At 39.3% G+C, this 21,662-nt stretch overlaps 1 protein-coding gene across 1 annotated transcript in view; it reads left to right on the top strand.

Annotated features, from left to right (window-relative positions):
- The first annotated feature begins 9,627 nt into the window (after window positions 1-9,627).
- The window catches only part of GUCA1C (guanylate cyclase activator 1C), a 37,937-nt gene continuing 25,902 nt past the window's right edge, over window positions 9,628-21,662 (top strand). Inside the window, exon 1 of the mRNA XM_086626980.1 lies at window positions 9,628-9,831. Within this exon, the coding sequence (XP_086483106.1) occupies window positions 9,628-9,831 (204 nt within the window). The remainder of the gene's footprint in view (window positions 9,832-21,662) is intronic.

The raw sequence follows: 21,662 nt of genomic DNA, 5'->3' as shown, positions 1-21,662 counted from the left end.
AACGTCCTGCTCTCTTAAGTACTTCTGACATACAGAAGCAGCCAGAGTTCCTATTTCACTGGAAACCGCAGTGACACCGACTGACACGTAGATATGTGAAGACGTCACAGAGTTGGTATCAAGGCAGCATTGATATAGTCTTCCCAATTAGCTTTGTAATCGAAGTGATTGGCCTTTCCTGTTCTCCAGTGTTCGTCCCCACCCTCAGCTGCAGTGAAATTTTGGCTGAAGTGATGCACAGGGTGCAGGCGTCCATGTGCTGGCAGCTGGGGGGCTGCAGGGGTGGCTTCTGTGAGGAGCAGCTGGGGCTGCCCAGCAGCTGGGGGGCTGCCCCGTGCTGAAGACAGCTGGCTCCAACAGCCCTGCAGCCCCTGGAGGAGACCATGCTGGAGCAGGTGGACATGCCCTGAAGGAGCTGCAGCCCTTGGAGAGCCTACGCTAAGCGGGTTTATCCTGACGGACTGCAGCCCATGGGAAGAAGCCACCCTGGAGAAGGGGAAAAGAGTGCGGTGGAAGGAGAGGCAGAGAGGAGCTGTTACGGACTTACCACAGCCTCCATTCCCCATCCCCTGTGTTGCTCAGGGGGAGGAGGTAGAGGAGTTAAGAATGAAGCTGCAGCTTACTCTGCCCCTGTTAATAAGCTGCTTTCCTCTGGCTTTTGCATATTGCTAATTCAGTTTAGAAACGGAACAGCTTCCAGGTGAAAGGCAAAGATCAGACATTTTCATGCAGAGTTGGAATTGCTTCCTCGTCAAAGACCCAAGAAGCATAGAGATTTGTTTTCAGGGATCTTTTTATATTTTGTCCTATGCTGTCCTGCAGTATCAGGAAAGTTTACTATCTGTACATGTTTACAGGGGGCTTGTATTACTGGAAGATGCCACCAGTTGGCTGCCCAAAGTCCACATTCACGTTCTCTGAGGTTTGTTGCAGCCACAAACTTCAGTTTTTCAAACTTTTTCAGGAATTCATCTACAAAATTAAACAGTCAGTTATGGTTCTTCTGGTGAGCTTCATTTTAAATCAAGGGATTTGAAACCTATGTTATTATCAGAGGGAAGGTTAATCAGTAGTCCTGACTTTTTTTTTTTTCCTCCAGTACTGCAGACTTATTATTTTTAAATACTCCAGTGTCACCCATAAAGCATAGGAGGATAACTCAGCTGTGAAAATATCATTTACCAGCTGACGGTAAAGAATTAGTTTGCTCTTCTCGGGCTTTCATACCCTCCTGAACTTGACTGGTGTTCCCTCCTTTCTCTATTTGCTTTTGTTCAGCTGTTGGTTTATTAACAAGCTTCTCTTGACTCCTTTTAGATACGCATATAATATTCACTTCTTGAATGTAAGTACTAATTATTTTTCCTTCTAAATAAGAGCAGCTAGAGATTCCTCCTGAACAATTAAAGTCAGAATTGTGCTACATCCAGGTAAAAAGTATTATATAAATTCATTTCTATTCCAAGATTATGTGCTACCAGACAGGTGTAATTATTCTTTGTGGATGCTGCTACTTTCCAAAGAAAAGAGCATTCTTTTACTTATACTCTTGAATTTATTAACAGAAGTACATTTATTAGTCTAGAGAATATTCTTAAATTATGTGGAATAGACAAAAAGTTTAAGCCTAATTCAGAAAACCTGAGCTCAGCTTTAGCTTTCAGTTATTGTCACACAATACTGTGGCAGTCAAGTCTATCAAGGGATTAATACAGAAATAATTTAGTTCACTTAAACATTTTCTTGTGAAATTTTTTTGGATTTATGAATACATTATTTTCTAACAGTCTGGAAAATTTGGTCTCAAACTTATTAGTGCAAAACCAGGTTCACTATCTTTAAGTAAATCTTAAGTTTTAGAGGAACCATTCTAGGAGGTGTATCTTGTATCTTAGACAAATCAGATCAGTGCGGAGATTTTTAGGAATTGTGAGAGAATCAAGATTAGTCCGTTAAAGCTCAGTTTTCCAGGCTCATGCAAATAGCACTTGCTGTCAAAAGTAGTTCGTCTATTTTACTGTGATTTGTTTTTTAAGGATGAGGACTGGTTTAGAAAGTAAATTAACATGGAGTACTTAGAATGCTTTTTCCCTTTTGTATCTGATCTAGAAAAGAATTTGGTAAAATCTTCATGCTTGCTGTTGCATGTTGAACATGTGATTTTTAAGGCACGAGAATTTTTTTCCTGTCTTCTAATAACTTTCTGAGACTTTCTACCACCTCAATGGATATTGGTTCTTTCAACAGAACAGAAGTTTGAAATAGATTACAGACTTTCTTAAAATGCAAACTCATGTAATTGGAAGATTGGCTGAGGTCTCTGTTTCCACCTAAGTGTAATGACTGAGAGGAACCTACTTGGTTTCACAAATCAAATGTGTAACCTTCACTTCTTAAACTAGAAAGCACTTTTCTTTTCATGAAATTAAACCTTCAAACAGCTTTGGGACCCAAATCAATTTTGGGTCTTTCCAAATTTTTATTGCAAGTGTGAATTCAGTTTTTCGTAGTTTAGAGTTCAAGTAGTTTACTCTTAACAGTGAATACCGATATTATGATCTATTACATGATGATGAAAATACTTTAAAAATGAAAAAAAGAAATCTGTAATACATCAGCAAAATTGTCTGGAAACAGTGATCTTTACTTTCTAAACTCTACCAGATTTCCTGTGCCTTTATTTTAATTGTATGTGCTGATTAAGCACATGCATTCCTCTTCTAAAAGCACCAAACTTCCTACTCACAGAGTGCAACTTCTTAGTGAAGAATATGTATTTTTGTCAGTTTTTCAGACTGAAACATAGAGAAGTACTCTTTGTCAATAGTCAGTGAAAAAAAAAAAAAACTGAAGTAAATGTTATACCTACTGATATTTTTCCATATCTTAAAATGTGTTAAGAATTACAGCAGTCAGGAACTATCTTTGAGATTGCTGTGGTGGTGTGAGACAATTTTGCAGCACAGCCAGCGCTGCATAGCACAGTGGTGATGAAATTCCTCTTGAGGAATATAAAGTATAAAAGGTTGAAAGATTTTCCCACATCTTTCTTTTAAATTAAATTCCATGCTGGTTTTATTTTTGTATGTTGCCTCTCAGGAAGTAATACCAAATGCTGATGGTAAGATAAAAAGATGGCCATTTCCTTTTTGTTTTCTTTGTCCTATCCTATTAACAGATCTGGCTTTCAACTATTTGAGGTCCTTCTGACAGAAAAAGAGGAGGGAGAAAAGAACTGGCATTGTGGCTGGCAACAGGCTGGCAAAGGTTTAGATAAAACATTTTTTTGGATATGCTATAAAGTAAGTTACTGCAATCACTTGAGTCCACTCTGCATCGGTTACTGTTGACCAGATACGAACCACGGAGGTACCTTACAGGCCACTGTTTGCATGTCCCCTGTTATGGGTTATTAACCACGAGGAGTTATTAGCTAGTGATTCTCTACATGCAGATGAATATTTATAGTAGTTCTCAGTAGAAATATATTTTCAAGGGAGTGCTGGGTTGCCTTTATCCAGGATATAAACCAAAACAGTCTCTTTGGATTTGAAAGACTGTTTTGTTCCATTAAAAAAAAAAAGAGAGAGAGAGAGAAAAAAAATTCCGTCCCTCACTTGCTGCATCTACAAAGCAGAGTATGCTAGGAAACTGCAGCAAAGCTGTGAGTTGCAAACACAGCTGTTCGAAGAAAACTTAGTAGCCTTAGGAGAAAGATGGCAAAATTACTAAAGTGCATGCAGAGGGTAAATTACATTTAATTTGACAAGTCTTTCTATTTATTGAACAAAAGAAGAAAAATGTAGCCTGTCCTGGGCTTCTACAGTTAGCTGCATGTCCATCTATAAGCATAGATGTGTAAAGATAGCATAGTTGTTCACCTATGGATTATTTGCAGCCTGGGAGACATGCCCTGGTCCACTGGAGCTGACTCTGCTCCCATTTCCCAGCGAGTCCCTCTGCGCGCAGGTGCTCGGAGGGAATGGTGTGATGCTTTGTGTGCCGTGAATTCCTGTGCCCGTTCACATAGCACTAATCTCGCTCCTTAGATAATCCTAGACTCTACCCCCGCAAGGACTGACAGATTAGGTGCAATTACGGCTGTCAGATCAAATTATGATTTATTTATTAAGTGGAAGATTTCTTTTCAAGGCTAGTGGTGCTAAGCATGTTATGTATGTTCTTCAACTTCAGTTTGTATAATCACTTTACAAATATTAATTGTTAAATTGTTTCATTAATACCTTTTGCTGAATTTTATAATATTTAATATCTTTCTGAAGGAAGAATAACTTTTATTTGTCCTATCTCTCTTTTTCCTCTTGGAGGGAGGGGGGAGGGAATGGTTGACTTTTGGCAGTTTTTTTTCAAGATAAAGTAGTGTCTGTGTTGTCCCAGAAAGAAAATGATGTCACCTCAATACTTTCATAAAGGACTTTCATAGCGTTAGACTATTACTTAAGTTACCTTGCCAACAATTTAGAAACAACTGACAAAACTAATTTTCAGAGGCATATATTAAGGTTTAGGGGAGCCACTGCAAATTAATTAATAATAATAATAATAATAATAATAAAAACAATAGAAGAGAAAGAATCATAGGCTAACTGCCACCTAATCATCTCCCCAGTGTAGACTGTCACAACTCTTTCTGATTTTCATTCTCTTATTAGCTGATATCAGTAGAACCTTTTTTTGTCCCTGTATGCATCATGACTTCGGTAGCAGACAGATTTCTGCATATGTATTTTTTTGTCACTTAAGAATTCAGATATAGGACATAACACAATAATAAGCCACTAATTTACAGGTTTATTACTTGGTGTTGAGTTGCATATTTTCTCAGGCACACTGAGAAGCCTACAGGCAAATTAAAACAGAAAGGGTCCTAATAAGGAAGCACTAAGCCTGTGTGAAAAGATGATGGGAAGATGCAAGCAGAAACTGTATGGAAAAAATAATTTACATCAATGCTTTTACGGTAAATGTGCAAATTACAAATAAACTGGGTTTGCCTCCATTGTACCCAAACATCCATCTAAGACAGGACCTTCAAAATAGCATCATTTTTTCCAAAATGTTTGCTCTTCATTAATTCAGTCTGATCACCAGCCGGATAAAGATAAGCCAATTAAACTCTCTTTGGATCATGTCTGGTGTATAAAAATAGCCATACTTCACTAGTCAGGTTAAAAGTACTTCTGGTCCTCTTTTCTGTCTCCAGCACTAGCCAGGAGCATATGCCCAGGGAACGAGTACTCCTCGGTCACCCTCTCTGCTTCTGGCAGCTGTGGCCACTCAATCAAATAACAAGTTCAATAAACAGGTTTAATGTGCTTTTCCTCCGTGAAATTGTCTAATTGCTTTTTGAACTCATATTTACTTTTAGCCTCCGTACCACCTTCTGGTAATCAGTTCCACAGTATAATTACACAAACGTTCTTTTTTCTTTTTTAAAGAAATCTGAGTGATCCTTTCTCAAATTATTTTGCAGGAATATTTCAAAGAATTCCAGAAAGGCTGTCGTGAGATTAAAGGAAAATAAGACTTTTCAGTTCAGTGACCTGCGATTTTATGGCCACAGTTATGATCATTGCCTGTCACCGCAGCAAAGGGATCAGATAAAAATTCTAAATGGCACTCTCTTCCTACATCCTTGAAGTCCTAGCATCTTATTCCTGTGGATTGCAGAGCCTGATGGTGTTAATATATAACACTGAGAGAGACTTAGTGAGAATTTCACTATGGGGAAAAAGCTGGGGTGAGTTTAGTCCCTTGAAGCTTCTCCATCAAATAGCTGTTGATTTCTCTGTCCTGATGATGTTGTCCTCATTCTCTGCGTTTTTTATGTTTCAAGTGCTTCCTTAACGTTTTCCCCTATATTTCATAGCATCATGCCTAGAAATCTTGAAACGTCCTAGACAGAGTTTATCAGAGCCTCAAGGGCCTTTATTTCATAAGCTGTGTCAGTAGCCTTGAGTCACTTCCATTACATGTGAAGGTCTAAGTGCCGGTGCCATCTGGTACAGCGCCGAGAGGTGCTGTGAGCCAGGTGACCTGGCTTTTTTTCCCAATCATGTTCAGAGGAAACTAAGCACGTGGTATATATTCGATACAGGCACTACTTGGGCAGTGAGTTTCTGTGTACGACTCTTGATGCTGGATTTAAGTCTTTAGAATTAACTTCTGGATTTCACTCGGATGTGTAAGTTCAGCTGCTTCTTTCCAGGCCTCATGCTTCTTTTATGCCAGAATTTTCTTTTTTTCCCCCATGTTTTCTTGAAGTGCCTTACATTCCTAAAGTCCTGTCAGTCTCTCTGCTGTTTCTTTTCCTCTTCTAGCTGCTTTTCCTCCCTTTTATATTACGTTGCCTGCAGACCTACAATGCCCATTCTTCACTACTGCTGCATTCTCCATCATTCTCCTTCTGGATTTTGCTTGTAGGGTCATACATGTGAAGAAATATAACTAACCTGGATGTGCAGATACAGTAAGCCAGAGAAAACTGTGCTTTAACTAGAGAAGTATGTTTTCCTCAGAGTGAAAGCGAGGACAGTATTAAACTGCTAAAAAGAACAGTGTTGCCAGCATGGCCTTTCTAATCTGCATGTACTTCATCACTGTAATCCCTCCGTAAAGCTGTCCTAACAGGAACGTGGCCTATAAGAACTCTTTTAAAAGCAATATCTTCTCCTACTTGCACTTAATTCCAGCTTCCATGTTTCCATTTTATTCTGGGCTATTGCACTGCTTCTTCAAGTCTTCTGGTTGTTCTCTCTTATTTATTTTTTAATTATGACCTTTGCTGACAAACATCTCGTATTTGTTCATATGCTTATTCTGTCAAATGCTGCGGTATACAATTAAGTTTTTTCCAGATTCCTGAAGTAGATAATTTAGAACAGCTTCATGATTATCTTGAAGAGTTACTTAAATAAAATATAGATTCCTGTGGCATTTTAACCTTGTCTTCTGTAAGGACAAACACAACAGAGTTAGGAGATTCTTCCATGCCATATGAAAGAGATATGCATGTTTTCATGGACTGAGATGGCTTAGTCTTTGATACTTACATTTACGCTGTCACATTGTTCAGAAGCGCATTTGAAAAAGAAAATTGTACAAAATTGACTGTAGACTCCTGTATTTACAAAAAAAATAGTTTATGGTTTCTGAAACCTATGGTTGAAATATTTGATTTTTTTTTTTCCTTTTGAATATTGCTGTTATTTTGGGGAAAAAAATGGAAGACTGAGTAACATTTGAGTTTTAAAAGACTTCCTCTTCTTCTTGAACAAGAACTTTGGTAGATATACATTTAGAAAATTCTGTATCAGCATTTCCAATTCATAGCTATTGAAAATTTAGATTCGATGAACAAAGATAAAAGACTGAAGATTGCTACTTCAAGCAATCTTCCTTTTGCTTGCTGTTCTTGGTTATTACAAGTACAGCATGCTTTGCCTGCTGTTGATACTTTGAAGTGGAGTATTTCCAAATACCACTTCACATGTTCAAGATTTATTTTGGTTTTATTCGGTATTTTGTATAGGTAATCTCTGCTGCTTCTCAGTGTTGAAGGCCTTGATCCTATAACAGACAGCATGTTAGCAGACAGCTATTGTTGCTCTGGGAAGACTGTTGAAAGAGGTGCAAGGAAAGACTAAAGATTAGAAAAATCACATTTCAATGATAACTACAGTGTATGTTGAAGTTCTCCAGGCATCCAGGTGCGCTTTTTTACCCCATCTCTTCCTCCTCAGCAGCATTGCCCTGACGGGCTGCAGACTCTGGTTTATGCAATGTCATTATAAATATGTGCTGAAAGCCTGTAGTCATAGCCCAGATTCTTCCAGCCATTATCTTTGCAATGAAGGCTTGTACATATTTCTGATAAATATTTTGTAATTCCAATTTTACATGATTAGTGTCTCCCAGCTCTTTTTTTGCCTAAAGAATTCAATCATAGAATCATAGAATGGTTAGGGCTGGAAGGGACCTTCAAAGGTCATCTAGTCCAACCCCCCTGCAAGGAACAGGGACATCTCCAACTAGATTCAAGTATTCAAGTATTTTGGATGACTACGTGAACCTGTATGCTGTGACACAAAGCCTACCCTAAACCTTCCGCTGCAGGGGCAGCTTGCCTGGGTTCTCTTACACCACCCTCCCTGTGCACACCCAACAGATGCACCACCACTCATCCCTTGTGTCACCTGAAAGCTGGTTTTCACGACATGTCCGACAGTACCATTCAGTTTCTTTGCAGTTTTGAGGTTAAGTTTGTCTCTCGTGGATGTTGATATGGCTTTTGCAGCTGAATCAGCCTGAACCTTGGCTCAGAGGAAAATTCAGCTCGTGCAGCTGTACAGCGCTCCAGGGGCAGCTGGACTGCATTCTGATCTCCAGGGTGAAGTAGAAACGCTGCTCAAGTAATGCTCGCTTTTCCCTCTTGAGAGACACCACCAATGTACCATTGGTGAGACACCACCTTTACAGTAGGCTTAAGTGTAACAAGTGTATTTTTACATTTCAACAGTTTAGTCTTTAACTGCTCTGTGCCATAGTATATACTGTAAGGCTTAAATACTGTAAAACTGTAAACTGCTATGTACCACTGTACAGCCCAGACATTATGATATTGCACTACAAGTTTCCACAAACAATTTAAATCACCAGAGAAATAATCCTGCACCCCCTCTACTGCTAGTCACCCTTTTGCATCCCTGCTTAATCTGCTCTTTTGTACAACCCTACGTTTTGTGAGACCAGACAATGCAAAACTGGAAAAAAAAAAAAAAAAGTTGTCTAAAGCTAACTATATTTATTAGTATTTAATTTTATTGCAAGCTTTTGCCTGGATCTGTTCAGACGGTTGTTCCCAAGTGCAACCACAAACATTCCTGCCAGCCTGAGGGAAGGGAAAGCAGAAAGCATGGGATTGAATGAGCAGCGGCAGTGAGGCAGCAGTTTTTAGAACAACATTGGCTTATGCAAGACTCAGATGCTTGTAGAACTACTGTCTAAAGACAAGGCCAAGGTTTTTTGTGCTTAGCGTATAGCTGCTTTCAGGGTTTTTTTGGGTTATCCAAGTGAAATCATGCTGCAGTTTTGGCTGATAAGGTAAGATTTGGACCATGATAGATACAGAAGAAAAATGAAAAGTCATTTGCTACAAGGCAGCTGCACTGCTGTGGTATCCAAGGTATCCAAGTATTGAAATAAGGCTGAAGATTTAGTTACAACCTTGTGAATTATTAAAACTAAGGTTTAGAAACTGCTCTCAAAGTCCCTGCATGTTTCTTATTCAATATTCATCCAGTTTACATGGCTTTAGCAGCACAGATGCCAACGCAAGATGGGAATCAGCATAATTGGTCCTCATGCCCTGCTGAGGCTCTGCAAACTGACTGTGCACAAAGACTGTAATCAGCTGATAAAACCATGGTGCACTAAACCTGGGCGCCGGTAATCTTGCTAGGGTGCTATATTTACTTAGTCTATATCGGTAGTGATCTGTAAGAGGTTTAAAGTAGCTCTCAGAGGCACAATTGGTGTTTGAATGATCGTTGCTGGGAAGCAAGAATGAACATTTGGATGAATAAATACTGAAAAAGGTTACTTGGTATGTTTGATGCTATGGGTGCTGCTGGATCAGCAGATGACATTAATGCTATGGAAATTCATCATTGGTACACAAAATTTATGAAGGAGTGTCCATCTGGACAGCTTTGTCTGCATGAATTTAAACACGTCCTGGATCTACACGGACTTACGCCAGAAGCTAACAGCTATGTTGAACAAGTATTTCACACATTTGACATGAATAAGGTAAGAATTCATTCTGAACTTGCTGGCTTGCTTATGGCTGTATCATTTGATGCATTCAGCAACGTGTCTTGGAGGGCTGGCAGTGCCAACTATTCAGAGGTAATGGAAGTGATTCACAGGTGATTCAACAGTAAACTACAGGCAAATAAACAGGAGTGGCAGGCAGACAATTTTGAATGCTGTTCCCAGTACCTTTTGCTGTTTTGAAAATTTGTACAGTTATTCTAATACATGCTGAATATCTTCTCATCCTCCAAACACGGATTTTTATTGTTGTTTTCAGTGTGTGTTAATAATTGGAAGTTTTATTTATGTAACTCTACTTGAAAAATCTTTTTTAAAGCAGTAAGTGTTTGTCTGGGTCAATAGGTATTAATGCTTTAAGAATATGCAACATAGGCACAATACGATTCCTTCTGTCAGTGAGTAAAATATTTCTGGATTCATTCTGAGCACCTTCTATGGCTTAGTTTGGTATTAGTCAATCCCCCTTTTCCGAAGACACATCTGTCTAGTTTTGATCCATCATCCCAGTTTTACTGCTTAACATCCTAGGTCGCCCCGAAGGCATCCAGCAGCTGTTAGTTGCATTACTGTCTCACGCTCTTCCAACTCGGTGTTGATACAGGTTCCTTCTAGTCATGAGACCCATCCAGAAGACCATGCATTGCTATTTTCCTCTTAAGCCAAAATAACACTTTCTATCAAATGCTACAAGGGAAGTGGAGAGTCATCTGTAATTTCTGCAAAAGTGTTTGTCCTTAACTGAAATAAGGTTTAGGCCAAATTGTCAATACTACGCAATCAAAGTCTGCTTCCAGCTAATAAAACAGATGGGCCCATCAATAGTTAAAAAGCTTTTTTTTTTTTTAAAAAAAGTCCGCATTAGTGTTCTGTACCCACTCCCCATTCCATTGATCTCAATGAATTCAGAGACGTATTGAAAACTGTGTTATTACATTATATGAATGACTTTAAGTGGCAGGTTAAAACTAGTCCAAATTGTAGTCAGAACTACTCCAGGCAGTTTCAGTTCCCATAAATGACCTTTTCTGTTCTTTGTTATGAAATGAATTACATTTGTTTCAGAAAATGCTGAGAGTATGAGGTACCTTGTATGTTTTTACATCCAACCTTCAATTTCTTGTATGGTGCCCAGTAGACTAAGAATTCCATAGTCAGCACCTTTGCTACACCCAGTTTTCTTGTTACGCTTATTTCCACACATACCCCAACCCTCAATTCAGCTTGCTTTTTTGGTGTTACGCAATTCTTTCTTATATAATCTTCAAGTACTGCTCCTACAAAATCAGACTCATCACATGCTCTTTTCTTCCCCCCTGTCCGTTACCAGATGGTTAGATATAATGGAATTTGACTAAGTAGAATCACCTAACTCAATAAATGTGCTAATTACAGTTGGTGAGCAAACTTAAAGTCTATCAATATCAAATCTGACTGGCAGAAATTGTCAGCTTACTATGTTCTTTTCAATTAATAAATTGATGCATTATGTTTCCCAGTAAAGCTGCATCAGTGCTGACTTTCTTGAGTAACGCGCATGGACAATGTTCAAGCTCATCTAAGAGCTTTTTCAGTTTAGCTTTGATGTGTACTGCAAAAAGCCCTTGACATCTCACTGCTATTGACAAATATTTGGAAAATTTTCCAAAATTTATTTTAGATAAATACTTTTAAAGCAACTACTGACTTGAGGATGTTACAGAAAATCAAGCCCGTATCTTGTTTTAGTTACTTCTCAGAAAACTGGAACATGAAATGAGCACTTCTTGAAAATCAGTCTTCTGTCAAGATGATACAATACCAGTGCAGGACCAACCACAGGCATAGGGAAACTGAGTATTTGCCATGGGATGAGAGTGTGGAGAGGAAAGAAAAAAGTACCCTTCAAATAGTTTTGTGCCAAGAAATGTCTAGGAGAACTTGCCACTACTATTAGTATTGATCTATATATTTGAAAATATCTGTTGTACTCAGCAAATAGTGCATCCAGTACAGGCAGAGGGTGCAGAATAAATTAGAGACAAACTTTCATAGTACGGTTGTTCTTTACCACCTTACTTCATTCAGCTGTCTCTACTATTTGTAGTCCTTGTAATACCGAGTGTAATTAAAACGAACAGTTTTCTTCACTTGTTTATATTACTTATAGTATTGAGAATGTGCATATAGATCCTGGCGTTTCCTTTTTATATACATGTGAAGAATACTTTTCCATATCTAGTTTATTTAGAGCACCTTTCTGTAAGGAGAAAAATATTTTGCAAAAGTAGCTAGTCATTCTGTATTAAGATAAGCCTTATGTGAACCTGAGACCTGTCTAAATAGGGAAAGAGCTTTAAACCAAAAAAGGTGGGGAGCTTTTTGGGGTCTTGGGTTGGGTTTGGGTTTTTTTTGGGGAGGGGGGGAGGGGGTTGGTGTTGTCTTTTGGTTGGTTGGTTTTTTACAAGTTACTAATTACGGGGCCTCCCTCCCAGTACAAATAGCTTAGCACCCAAGGAGTAGCCTGCTCGAGTTATCAAATGAATACTAAGACTTAAACTTGTCAGATTATACACACATGGGAGTTTAACTGTTACATAGCCCTGTCCATCAGTCTCTGATCCCCTTCTCTTGTTTCCCCATAATCAATTGGCATATTTCAATTAAAGTTCAGAGAGTAAGCATTTCAACTAATTAATTACTAAAGTTTTCATAAAAATTGGCAACTGGGTAGCAGAGAAACATCCAGAATGAATGCCCTACTCATGCAGAATTCAGCTTTTATTCATTGTTTAAAGCAACAGCTGGCTGGCAAAATAATCAGCCACTTGTTTCCTTTTGCCTATTGAGGATACAGGGTGGAGCTGGGGTACCAGGGTGTGGAGATTTAGGGGACAAAAGACTGAATCTGTACAAATCTGGGCTTTTGTTTTGCTGTTCCCAGAAGAGCTTGTTTAATTAATGTTCCATGTTAAAGAGAAAAAGATGTTTCAATGTTTTATCCGTTTGGAAGTCTTCCCCCATTTTAACGAAATTAAACAACGACTTGGCCTTTAGGGCTTCATAAAATCCACTATAAAAACTGCTTATGCTAGGCTTACAACTTCATTATTTAATAATTAGCTCCTGCTAAAGATCTGATATTCATTTCCAGTTCTGCAAGATGTTGTAACAATCCTCCATGAGCTACTGTAATCTGAGGCATAGATTTTATTGCAGATTTTCTTAATTGAGCGGTTGCAGCAATAGACCCAGGAAAAGTTATTTAGAAGGCAGGACTGGAATTGCACATTTGGAATTGTCATACACCTGAAATTGTATAGTCTGTATCCTTTTGCAGCTGGAAATAATATTATTTAATATTATTAAGAACGTGGCATCTACTCCCAGATCAAAGGCTGGCAAGTTTTTCTCCTTGTCTAATCTATTTGTACAATTTAGTGGCTGGAAAGGCTTAAACACTTAGAGAAATGAATCAAATGAACCTAGAATGTTTTACCTGAATGTTTTACTTTTTCCTTTTTAAGAATAGAAAAAATAATCTATTTTTGATGAAATAGCAACAGTGTATTTTTTTAATGAAATGGCAACAGTATAAGTACAAGATTCAGGTACAACATATAGCTTCTAGATAAACTGTAGCTCAGTTTTCTTTCCTCCTGCCTTCAATAAAATCTTGTGAGAGTCTCTGAAAACCTCTCAAGGACTCTTTGAGGACCTCTCAAGCCACATGCTAGGGTTTCATAAGCTTCCCCTTTGGGCTTCACACCACGTCTGTTTAGTTTGATATGATGTGTACGTTTATCTGTTGTAGCGTATGTTTCCTGTGAAGTCATTCTGTGGGGCTTCAGGCTGGCTTAGGGAACCAATTTACACGAGAGGAAGAACGAGCTGTCGGCACACCAGTTTGCCAAGAGTAACACATATGGGATTTTTACGGCTTGGCACCGGCTTTCTCAGTAACAGTATCCTCATACTGTTCTTGATCATTCTAACTATATCTACACTTCTCTAACAAGAGCATGACTTATGTGTAGTACAATCAAAACGCATTTGTCTTCTGGATTCTGGTTTTAATACGGATATCCAGCTCAAGATTCCTTTCCACGTTTAGCAGCGCTGAAGGATCTTATTTCAAGATGACTCAGCTCTTCACAGGTTAGATGAACAGTCTCTCTCTGCCCTCCCTTATGCTTCAGTGGAATAACAACCTACTTGATTTGGTCAGTGGAAACTATTTAACTCTTTCTTAACAGAATAAACAGATATTTTTTTTTCTGAAATAAACTACAATAAATCAAGGTTCTGAAGTGTCATAACATCCTGAGCCCTGCAATTTTGAAGGTGAAAATTGCAGGGCTAGTTTTCTTTTCTTTTCTTTTCTTTTTTTCTGAAGTATATATGTTATTTTCCTTCTGTTAGAGGATCAGATTTTATCTACTGACATGATGGTAAAAATCACTGCCAGATCTTTGATGTTACAGGATGAGGAAAATAATTTGGGATCTAATCTCTCGTAGCACGCATTTGGCATTTAAGAAGTGAGATTTCAAGCAAACAGCAGAATTTGGTTTGCTTCAAGCTTCTCCCTGAACCTAAAATTGCTGAAAGTACCTCTATCAGCTTCCAGTTTCTATGATACTGAAAGTGCCGTGCTTTAAATATTCAAATTTCTATCACTGTATTATCTGAAAACCCACCACTGAGACTGTGTGAACACAACGCGTGTGTTAAGTGGATTATGCAAATGAAGCAATATGATTACTTTTCAGTGCCTCTCCACGCTCTTACTGGTTCAGAATTATATGAATAAGGACATGTTCCTAGTTCTTTTTACCTTAAGATTATATGAAAAGTATTTATTACATGCTTGGTTTAGAGGGGATGTTAAGTCAAACTCGAAGTATGTACTTTTAATTGGAGGGTCATGAAGAGTCTGTCTTCAGTGAAAAAGTCCTCTTCCTGAATTTCACTGGCTCTGATTTATATCCTTTCTTCAGGTTCTAATCTGTGAATTTCACCAGTTTTTCTGTTTAAATAACCTGATGTTTCCTTTGAGATATTATCAGAACATTTGTTTTCAATGCTAATGTTATGATACTGTGTGGTCTGTTTACATATTATCTTCCTTCAGCAGGAGGAACACTTACTGGCAGACACCAGAGTCATCACACACATCATTAGTATTTTGCAGGATTTATGATTCTCCCTGTTTTTCAAGGGGATGAACACAAAGCCCTCCAAACAAAGCACAGCAACACCATTTCACAATTTGGGAAAGTCATCTTAGCCAGCGCATTTTTAGTGCAAAGCATTGTAAGTTTAGCAAGAGTACCAAGGCTGCAAACCTGATATAGGATCTTGCATAAAATGAGCACAAATTTCATGTTTTGTCTTCAAGAAATCTCCTCCAGCAGCAGGTTGAGCCCTGGTGTTCTGATTTGGACAGGGAGAGAGTTTGTTTTCTCAAGAGTGGCTTTTGTGGGACGAGGTTTTGGATTTGTGCTGAAGAGAGTGATGGGAACACAGGGATGCTTTCCTGCCCGCTGAGCAGTGCTTCCAGAGTCAAGGCCTCTTCTGCTTCTCCCACCGCCCCGCCAGCCAGGAGGCTGAGGGTGCACAAGAAGTTGGGAGGGGACACAGCTGGGACAACTGACCCCAGCCCACCCAAAGGGATATCTCAGACCAGATGCCATCGTGCTCGGCATCTAAAGCTGGGGGAAAAGAAGGAAGGGGGCACGTTGGGAGCGATGGCGTTTGCCTTCCCAACTCCCCATTACATGTGATAGAGCCCTGCTTTTCTGGAGGCAGCTGAACGTCTGTCTGCCGATGGGAAGTGGAGAAAGAATTCCTTCTTTTACTTTCCTTGTGTGTGCGGCTTTTACTTTACCTATTGAACTGTCTTTATCTCAACCCATGAGGTTTCTTGCTTTTACTCTTCTAATTTCCTCTCTCATATCCCACCGGGTGGGGAGAAAGTGAGTGGCTGTGTGATGCTTAGTTGCCAGCTGGGGTTAAGCCACATCTGGGAACACACTGAGGTATTGAGATAGCTCTGGCCAGAGGGACCACCTATTGACAAGCCTGTGTGCATTCGAGCAGGTCACAAAGTGAGATGCGATGGACTTTCTATTTTTGCCTAATCCAGATCTGTGAGGATCTTTAAGAGGTTTAGGGTACTTTTTCAGCTTCTGGTTTGTTGGTGAATACTAGCTGGAGGTGAGCCAGGGAACGCAGGAGCACTGCGCAACAGCAAACAGTGCGGCGTGGATGGAGAGGAAGGGCAGATGGTGCTATGGGTGCCGGGGAATCAGCTGATGATTTTGCTGCAATAGGAAACAGTCAATGGTACCAGAAATTTATGAACCATTGCCCCTCAGGGCAACTTACTCTCCATGAGTTTAAGACAATACTGGGTTTATGTGATATGAACCCTCAGGCAAATGAGTATGTTTAACAGGTGTTTCACATCTTTGACATGAAGCAGGTAAGACATTTTCTTGAACTATTTTAATCGTGAAATATACGTGCTAGTATGAACATTAGAGGACTTTGGCCTAGTGATATTGAACAAGAACTGTCAGGTAAACCAGGAATTGGAGGTTTTCTCATTAATTTTGAACAGCTGTGCAGCATTACTTAAACTGAGAAAACTGGATTTGTTGCACATTTTTCAATGACATTTAGGTTGTTTAATCGAAGAGCTCTTCAAAAATCTGCTAAACAAGTTTGATTCCTGGTAGGTGGGTCTGGATGAGAGCCTAACAACTCTCGTGTTCCCCCCTTTGACTACTGGAAGGTCATGTGAATATTTGTGTCTTCACTCTCCTCTTAAAAAATATTTTTCCCCACCATTTCCAAAACAAAGTCTCTACAGATCTATTGAGCTGAATTTTTGGACAGTTATAAGAAACTTAATTTCTTTTTTCTTTATTTTATTACCATCGATTTTATTATCATCATTTTTATTCTGAGTAATATAGATAGTTTAACTTTCCTACCCAACCCTTAAAAAAACAACTTTTAAAGCTGAGCAATGGAAGGAAGGTAGACTTGAATAGACTTGAAGGTAGGTACTAGCTTTCCAGGATGGGGAAGAAATAAGTGAAATGTCAAACAAACAAACAAAAAAATCATATTAACAAACTTAAGGCACATGTATAAAGAGACAGAAATAAATGTTCAAAGAGCAGGAGGAGGAAATAGTGTTTCATCCCTTCTTCGTACGTGAATTGAAACCCTTGTGGAACTGAAATGCAAGCTGGAGAGAAAAAGTGTTGAAAGGCAGTTGAAATCTTAGCAAGAGATTCATTTTCCATCAGAAACAGAGCTCGGACAGAAACAGCTTATGGGAATAAACGTGGTCGTTTGCTCCACTGCAGTAAGACGGAGAAGAGGCTGGAAATGGGAGCCACAAGATGCAGCCCCTCGGGGTGTCTCTCCACAGGGTTTGCCTCTCCCACTGATCCAGGAAAGCAGTTGGAGAGGGATTACTAGACAGAAGTGTTGCCGTGCTCTTTAGCAAGCAGCAAGCTCTTGCCTCGCTCACCGGAGCCACTAGGAGATGCAAGATGCTCAGCGTCTGGTCGGTTTGGGAAAGACTTCAGACAACAAGAATGAGAACATCTCCCATCAAAACAACGGTGCCTAATTAGGGAAGACAGCCTCTCCTTTTAATTAAATGTTTACTAATGTCGCTCTCTATTGGCTCAGTTTTCCCTCTTCCGAAATGCTTAACTCAGTGGATTTTATTTTTAAAAAAAAAAAAAAATAGAAGAAAAAGGGATGCTTTAATATACAAAGTTCTTCCAAATAGCTGTGCTGCGTAGGCAGATAAAAACAGGAAGCTGGGATTTAGAGTTGTTTAAGGACCTATATGTAATATTATTAACTGGAAAAATCCAAGTTGCCTAAGCTGAAAACCTTCATGAAAGCAGCCTGTGGCATCAAACTGTCATTGATGTGGGGGATAATTCAGAGATATTACCCTTAACAGAAAGATTTTGGGGACTTTTGAAACAATAATTTATTAACTTAAGTTTCTTTTTACAAATTTAAACTAATGGTAGCTACAGATGGTTGAAAACCAAGTATTTAAAAAATGTTCAAAATTAAGTGGATTCCCCCCCTTCCTCCCCAGATTATCAGCATGCAAAAGTTCAGAGGTTTCTTCTTTTACTTCTCTCAGTTGGAGTCACGACATTTCATTGCCCTCTCAGATTTTCCCTGGATGAGAGGACTTTTTCCCTTCATTTCTAATAAGATCACTTGAAAGTAACAGTTTAACAGTCATTCCACTGCCTCTCTGTACTTAATCGGAGGTTGTTGGTCCCACTTGCAGTTCCCTGATGTCCTCAAGGTCAGGCACATCCCAAGCTCTTGCCACTCCTGAGTTCAGGAAAATCAGTGAATTTGCAATAGCTACAAAAAGAAAGTATTCCTGACTTATCCTCCTGACAAAGAAGGATGCATCTCTTTGGAGATTATGAAAATAACATAACCCTTATGAAAATAACAACTTCATGAGCAGGTGCCCATTGTGTTACGTCTTTAACTCTAGATGGAAAACAAAGTCAGTATCTCGGAGCACTTCCCATAAGCATTAAAATGAAAACAACTGCACTGCAAATGGTTCTGCAAGAAGTATAAGACCTGTTATTTCATTATGCATGGTCTGCTGGTTATTTAGAGATCCCGGTGCACTGTAGCATGTGTGGCTAACAACACCCACAAAATCACATCTGTAAGTGTAAGTTTAATGGCAAATAAAAGCCTAGGCTAGACTGCGCGCAACTAAGGTAAGCACAATTGCTTATCTCATCGCCAGGACATGTATCATTGTGCCACATTCATAATCTCCACGTCAGGAATAATGAAGCAGTAGTACAAAAAAGACTCAGACATAATAAGTTTCTATAGATATGTTTTTAAATGGTCACTGCCTTCTGTTTCTGTTTTAAATCCATACACAAACCCAAGGAGTTAATTGCTTGTAGAAACATAATAGCAGGCATACAAGGAACGTGATTCTTAGTGAATAAAGTTGTGCCAGTGCTTGATCAGTGTTTTCAATGAGAGAACAATAAGTGATTGCACATATATTGCCATATGCTTTGCTGTATATGCTGTGGTTAAAATGCCATAGGATAGAATTTCTATTTCCTCACCCCATGCTTGAGTTAGCGGGAATTTGGTGAGTCGTCTCCTCTCAGGCAGAGAGACTGGAGGTTGTGTCCTCCTAGAAATTTGCCTTATTGAGGCAAAATCTTTCTGATTTATGAAGGAGAAGAAAACAATTCTTAAAAGCAAGCTACCGTTCTGATGAAGATACAGGAGGAGGAAAGCAGAATTTGAAAGTTAAACACTCATTTAAATACTTAGAGAAGTGCAGGGTGGGCTATAGAGAGAAGATAGGACTTTCAAACTTCCACAGGGTAGATTTTCTGACCAGGACAGGCCATTCCAGCTCTTCCTGGAGGATAATCTTTTTCTACAATTTTGTAACTTGTGAAGATGACTCTCTTTCATTTGGGCAGCATAGGTGGCCCCTCTGAAAACACCTCAGCCAGGTCTGCTTGAGCTGGAAGGCAGGTTGCATCTGCCTTAAGAAACATAAATGCACTTCAAAACTGGCTGAAGATGAGAAGTAGCCATGTGCATGTGGAGAGCTGGCAGTGATGTGGAGATGGCAGGACAAGGAGAAGGACACTATGCTTTTAACTCAGCTGGCTAGGCAGGGATGTGGGAACACCTGCAATGATGCTTTCTGTGGTCCTGCCCAGGTAGCTCTGCAGCTGAAATGAGTGGTGGCAGACGTCTGCACACCCTCAGCACCAGTAGGACCCAACATCTGATGGCAGTGGACTGCAGAGAAGAATGGGAATAGAAGAAGAGAGAGACGGGGCAAATTCCAGAAGCACAAGTTGAGTCACACAGGAGAGAGAAATGGCATTTTTCAGAGCAAATAGCAGATAGAAATTGCTGAGGAAGGAAAAAGGGAATGGGGCTAGAGTGAGCCGGAGTGAATTAAAAAATATAGAAGAAAAGATAAAAAGTTAATTGGCAAAGATGACACAACTTTTAGATAAAAAAAATGTGTAGATGAGCTTTTTATTCACATGCATTTAAAACTTGGCATTTGCCACTTCAAGTGCTAGCAGTTGTCTTTTTTGTCTCACACTTCAAACAGGTAGCATTCAGTTGAATCTATCAGAGTGGAAAGATGTGTGACCTCCTTGTTTCACAACGCAGGGATTTAGTATCTCCTGCCTACAGCCGAGTTACTGCCGCTTTCATAATACCCAAGAGAAAGAGAATGTCATCTTTATTATTTTACTTTTCTGCCATTTTTTTATATCGAGGTAGTTTCTGATCACCCTGCTATGAAGCAGTGGTTCTGTTGGTTGGTTGTTTTTTTTTTAAAAAAAAAAGAAAAAAAAAAAAGCAACTGCTATTTCTGTCCAAAGACTACCTCCTTTTTTTTCCACTTTTAAAGAAACCTAGATGACATCATCCCTTCCAAAACGGATGAGATTTAATACCATTTTCAGAGTAGGACTAATGAAAACGATTTTTTTCTCATGTTTCCCTACAGAGACGGTTTTGCTTTACTTGCAGTGTGCATTTTCTGTGTGCCCATGTTCTTGCAGTGTACCAACAGTCTGCCCTTGAACCAGCAATCTTCTTTATTATAGGACTGTCATTTTCAGTACAAGTACATAGTCCCACTGTTGCCTGTTTGTATTTTCTTAATTCCCAGAATATTGTACAGACACCAGAAAGCTTCTGGGCATCTCTAATGTAGATCTCAATAGATACTGTAATTTTATGTTCATCTTTCAGCATCAGCTCAGGTTGCTACAGATAGCTCATTTGGAACTGCTTCACTGGGCTACCTATATACAAACCAGCCTCTATACCCATCGTTTCAGAGTTCTTCGAAATGGCTTTGCTATATTAATTTCATCAGTTCAGCTCTACATTGTTATGAATTTTTCTACTTTTATTTGTAAAAGCAGAAATGTTCGGTTGCCGTCGGCTTCAGGAACAGGTGATTTCTGTGGAACTTCTACTATCTCAGCACACGCTTTGTCTGTGAGTTTAAGTGCTGTCAAACTATGCAGCAGGTTGTAAATTTTAGCCTTTTTTATGCTCTGTAAAGCTCATCTTCCTTTTTTTTGCCAGATGTAATATCAGCTATTATATAGTATTCCAGTCCCCCACTAGGAGTGAGGGATGCTGTGAGGCTGAAGTATAAATCAGACCACTTTTTCCCCAGGCTTTTTGGCTGTCTTTTGCAGGTATTTTAGTTATTGTTATTAAACTAAAGGGACCCTGAAAACAGGTACTGAATTAAAGTTGGAATTATTTTAAAGTAACATTCTCCTGTAAGTTTTTTACCAGAATGTATGAAATCTGACAAAAATCTTCAAGTCAGTGCAGGATCTCTCTCATGTGCCTCAGTCACCATGGGTACGCTTCCCCAGGACTTGCTATTTGGAAGCAAGTAGCAGTAGTGTGGTTTTCAGGAGGACAAAATAGGAGGGAGGGGAGAGGGATGAATAGATGTGAGCAACTCCCCAGTTCCCTATGCCTGAGTAGGATCCTGTGGACAGCGTTTGCACAAGGTCATGTGAAGAGATGCGAGAGAGCTGTCATTTTCCCAGTCAAAGAGATAAAAGAGGAAGGATGACTAGCCCTGGGAGAGTTACTGATGGACAGCTCTTACCTGATCATATCATGTAGGGTTTGCAGCCTGCTTAAGGCATGTTCTTGGTGCCCTGTCTTTCTTTGGTGTTTGACACAATGACAGGTCATTGCTTTAAGAG

The sequence above is a fragment of the Tauraco erythrolophus genome, chromosome 1 (assembly GCF_009769465.1).
Source record: "Tauraco erythrolophus isolate bTauEry1 chromosome 1, bTauEry1.pri, whole genome shotgun sequence".
NCBI classification, from domain to species: domain Eukaryota; kingdom Metazoa; phylum Chordata; class Aves; order Musophagiformes; family Musophagidae; genus Tauraco; species Tauraco erythrolophus.
This window is presented reverse-complemented; position numbering and strand designations above follow the sequence as displayed.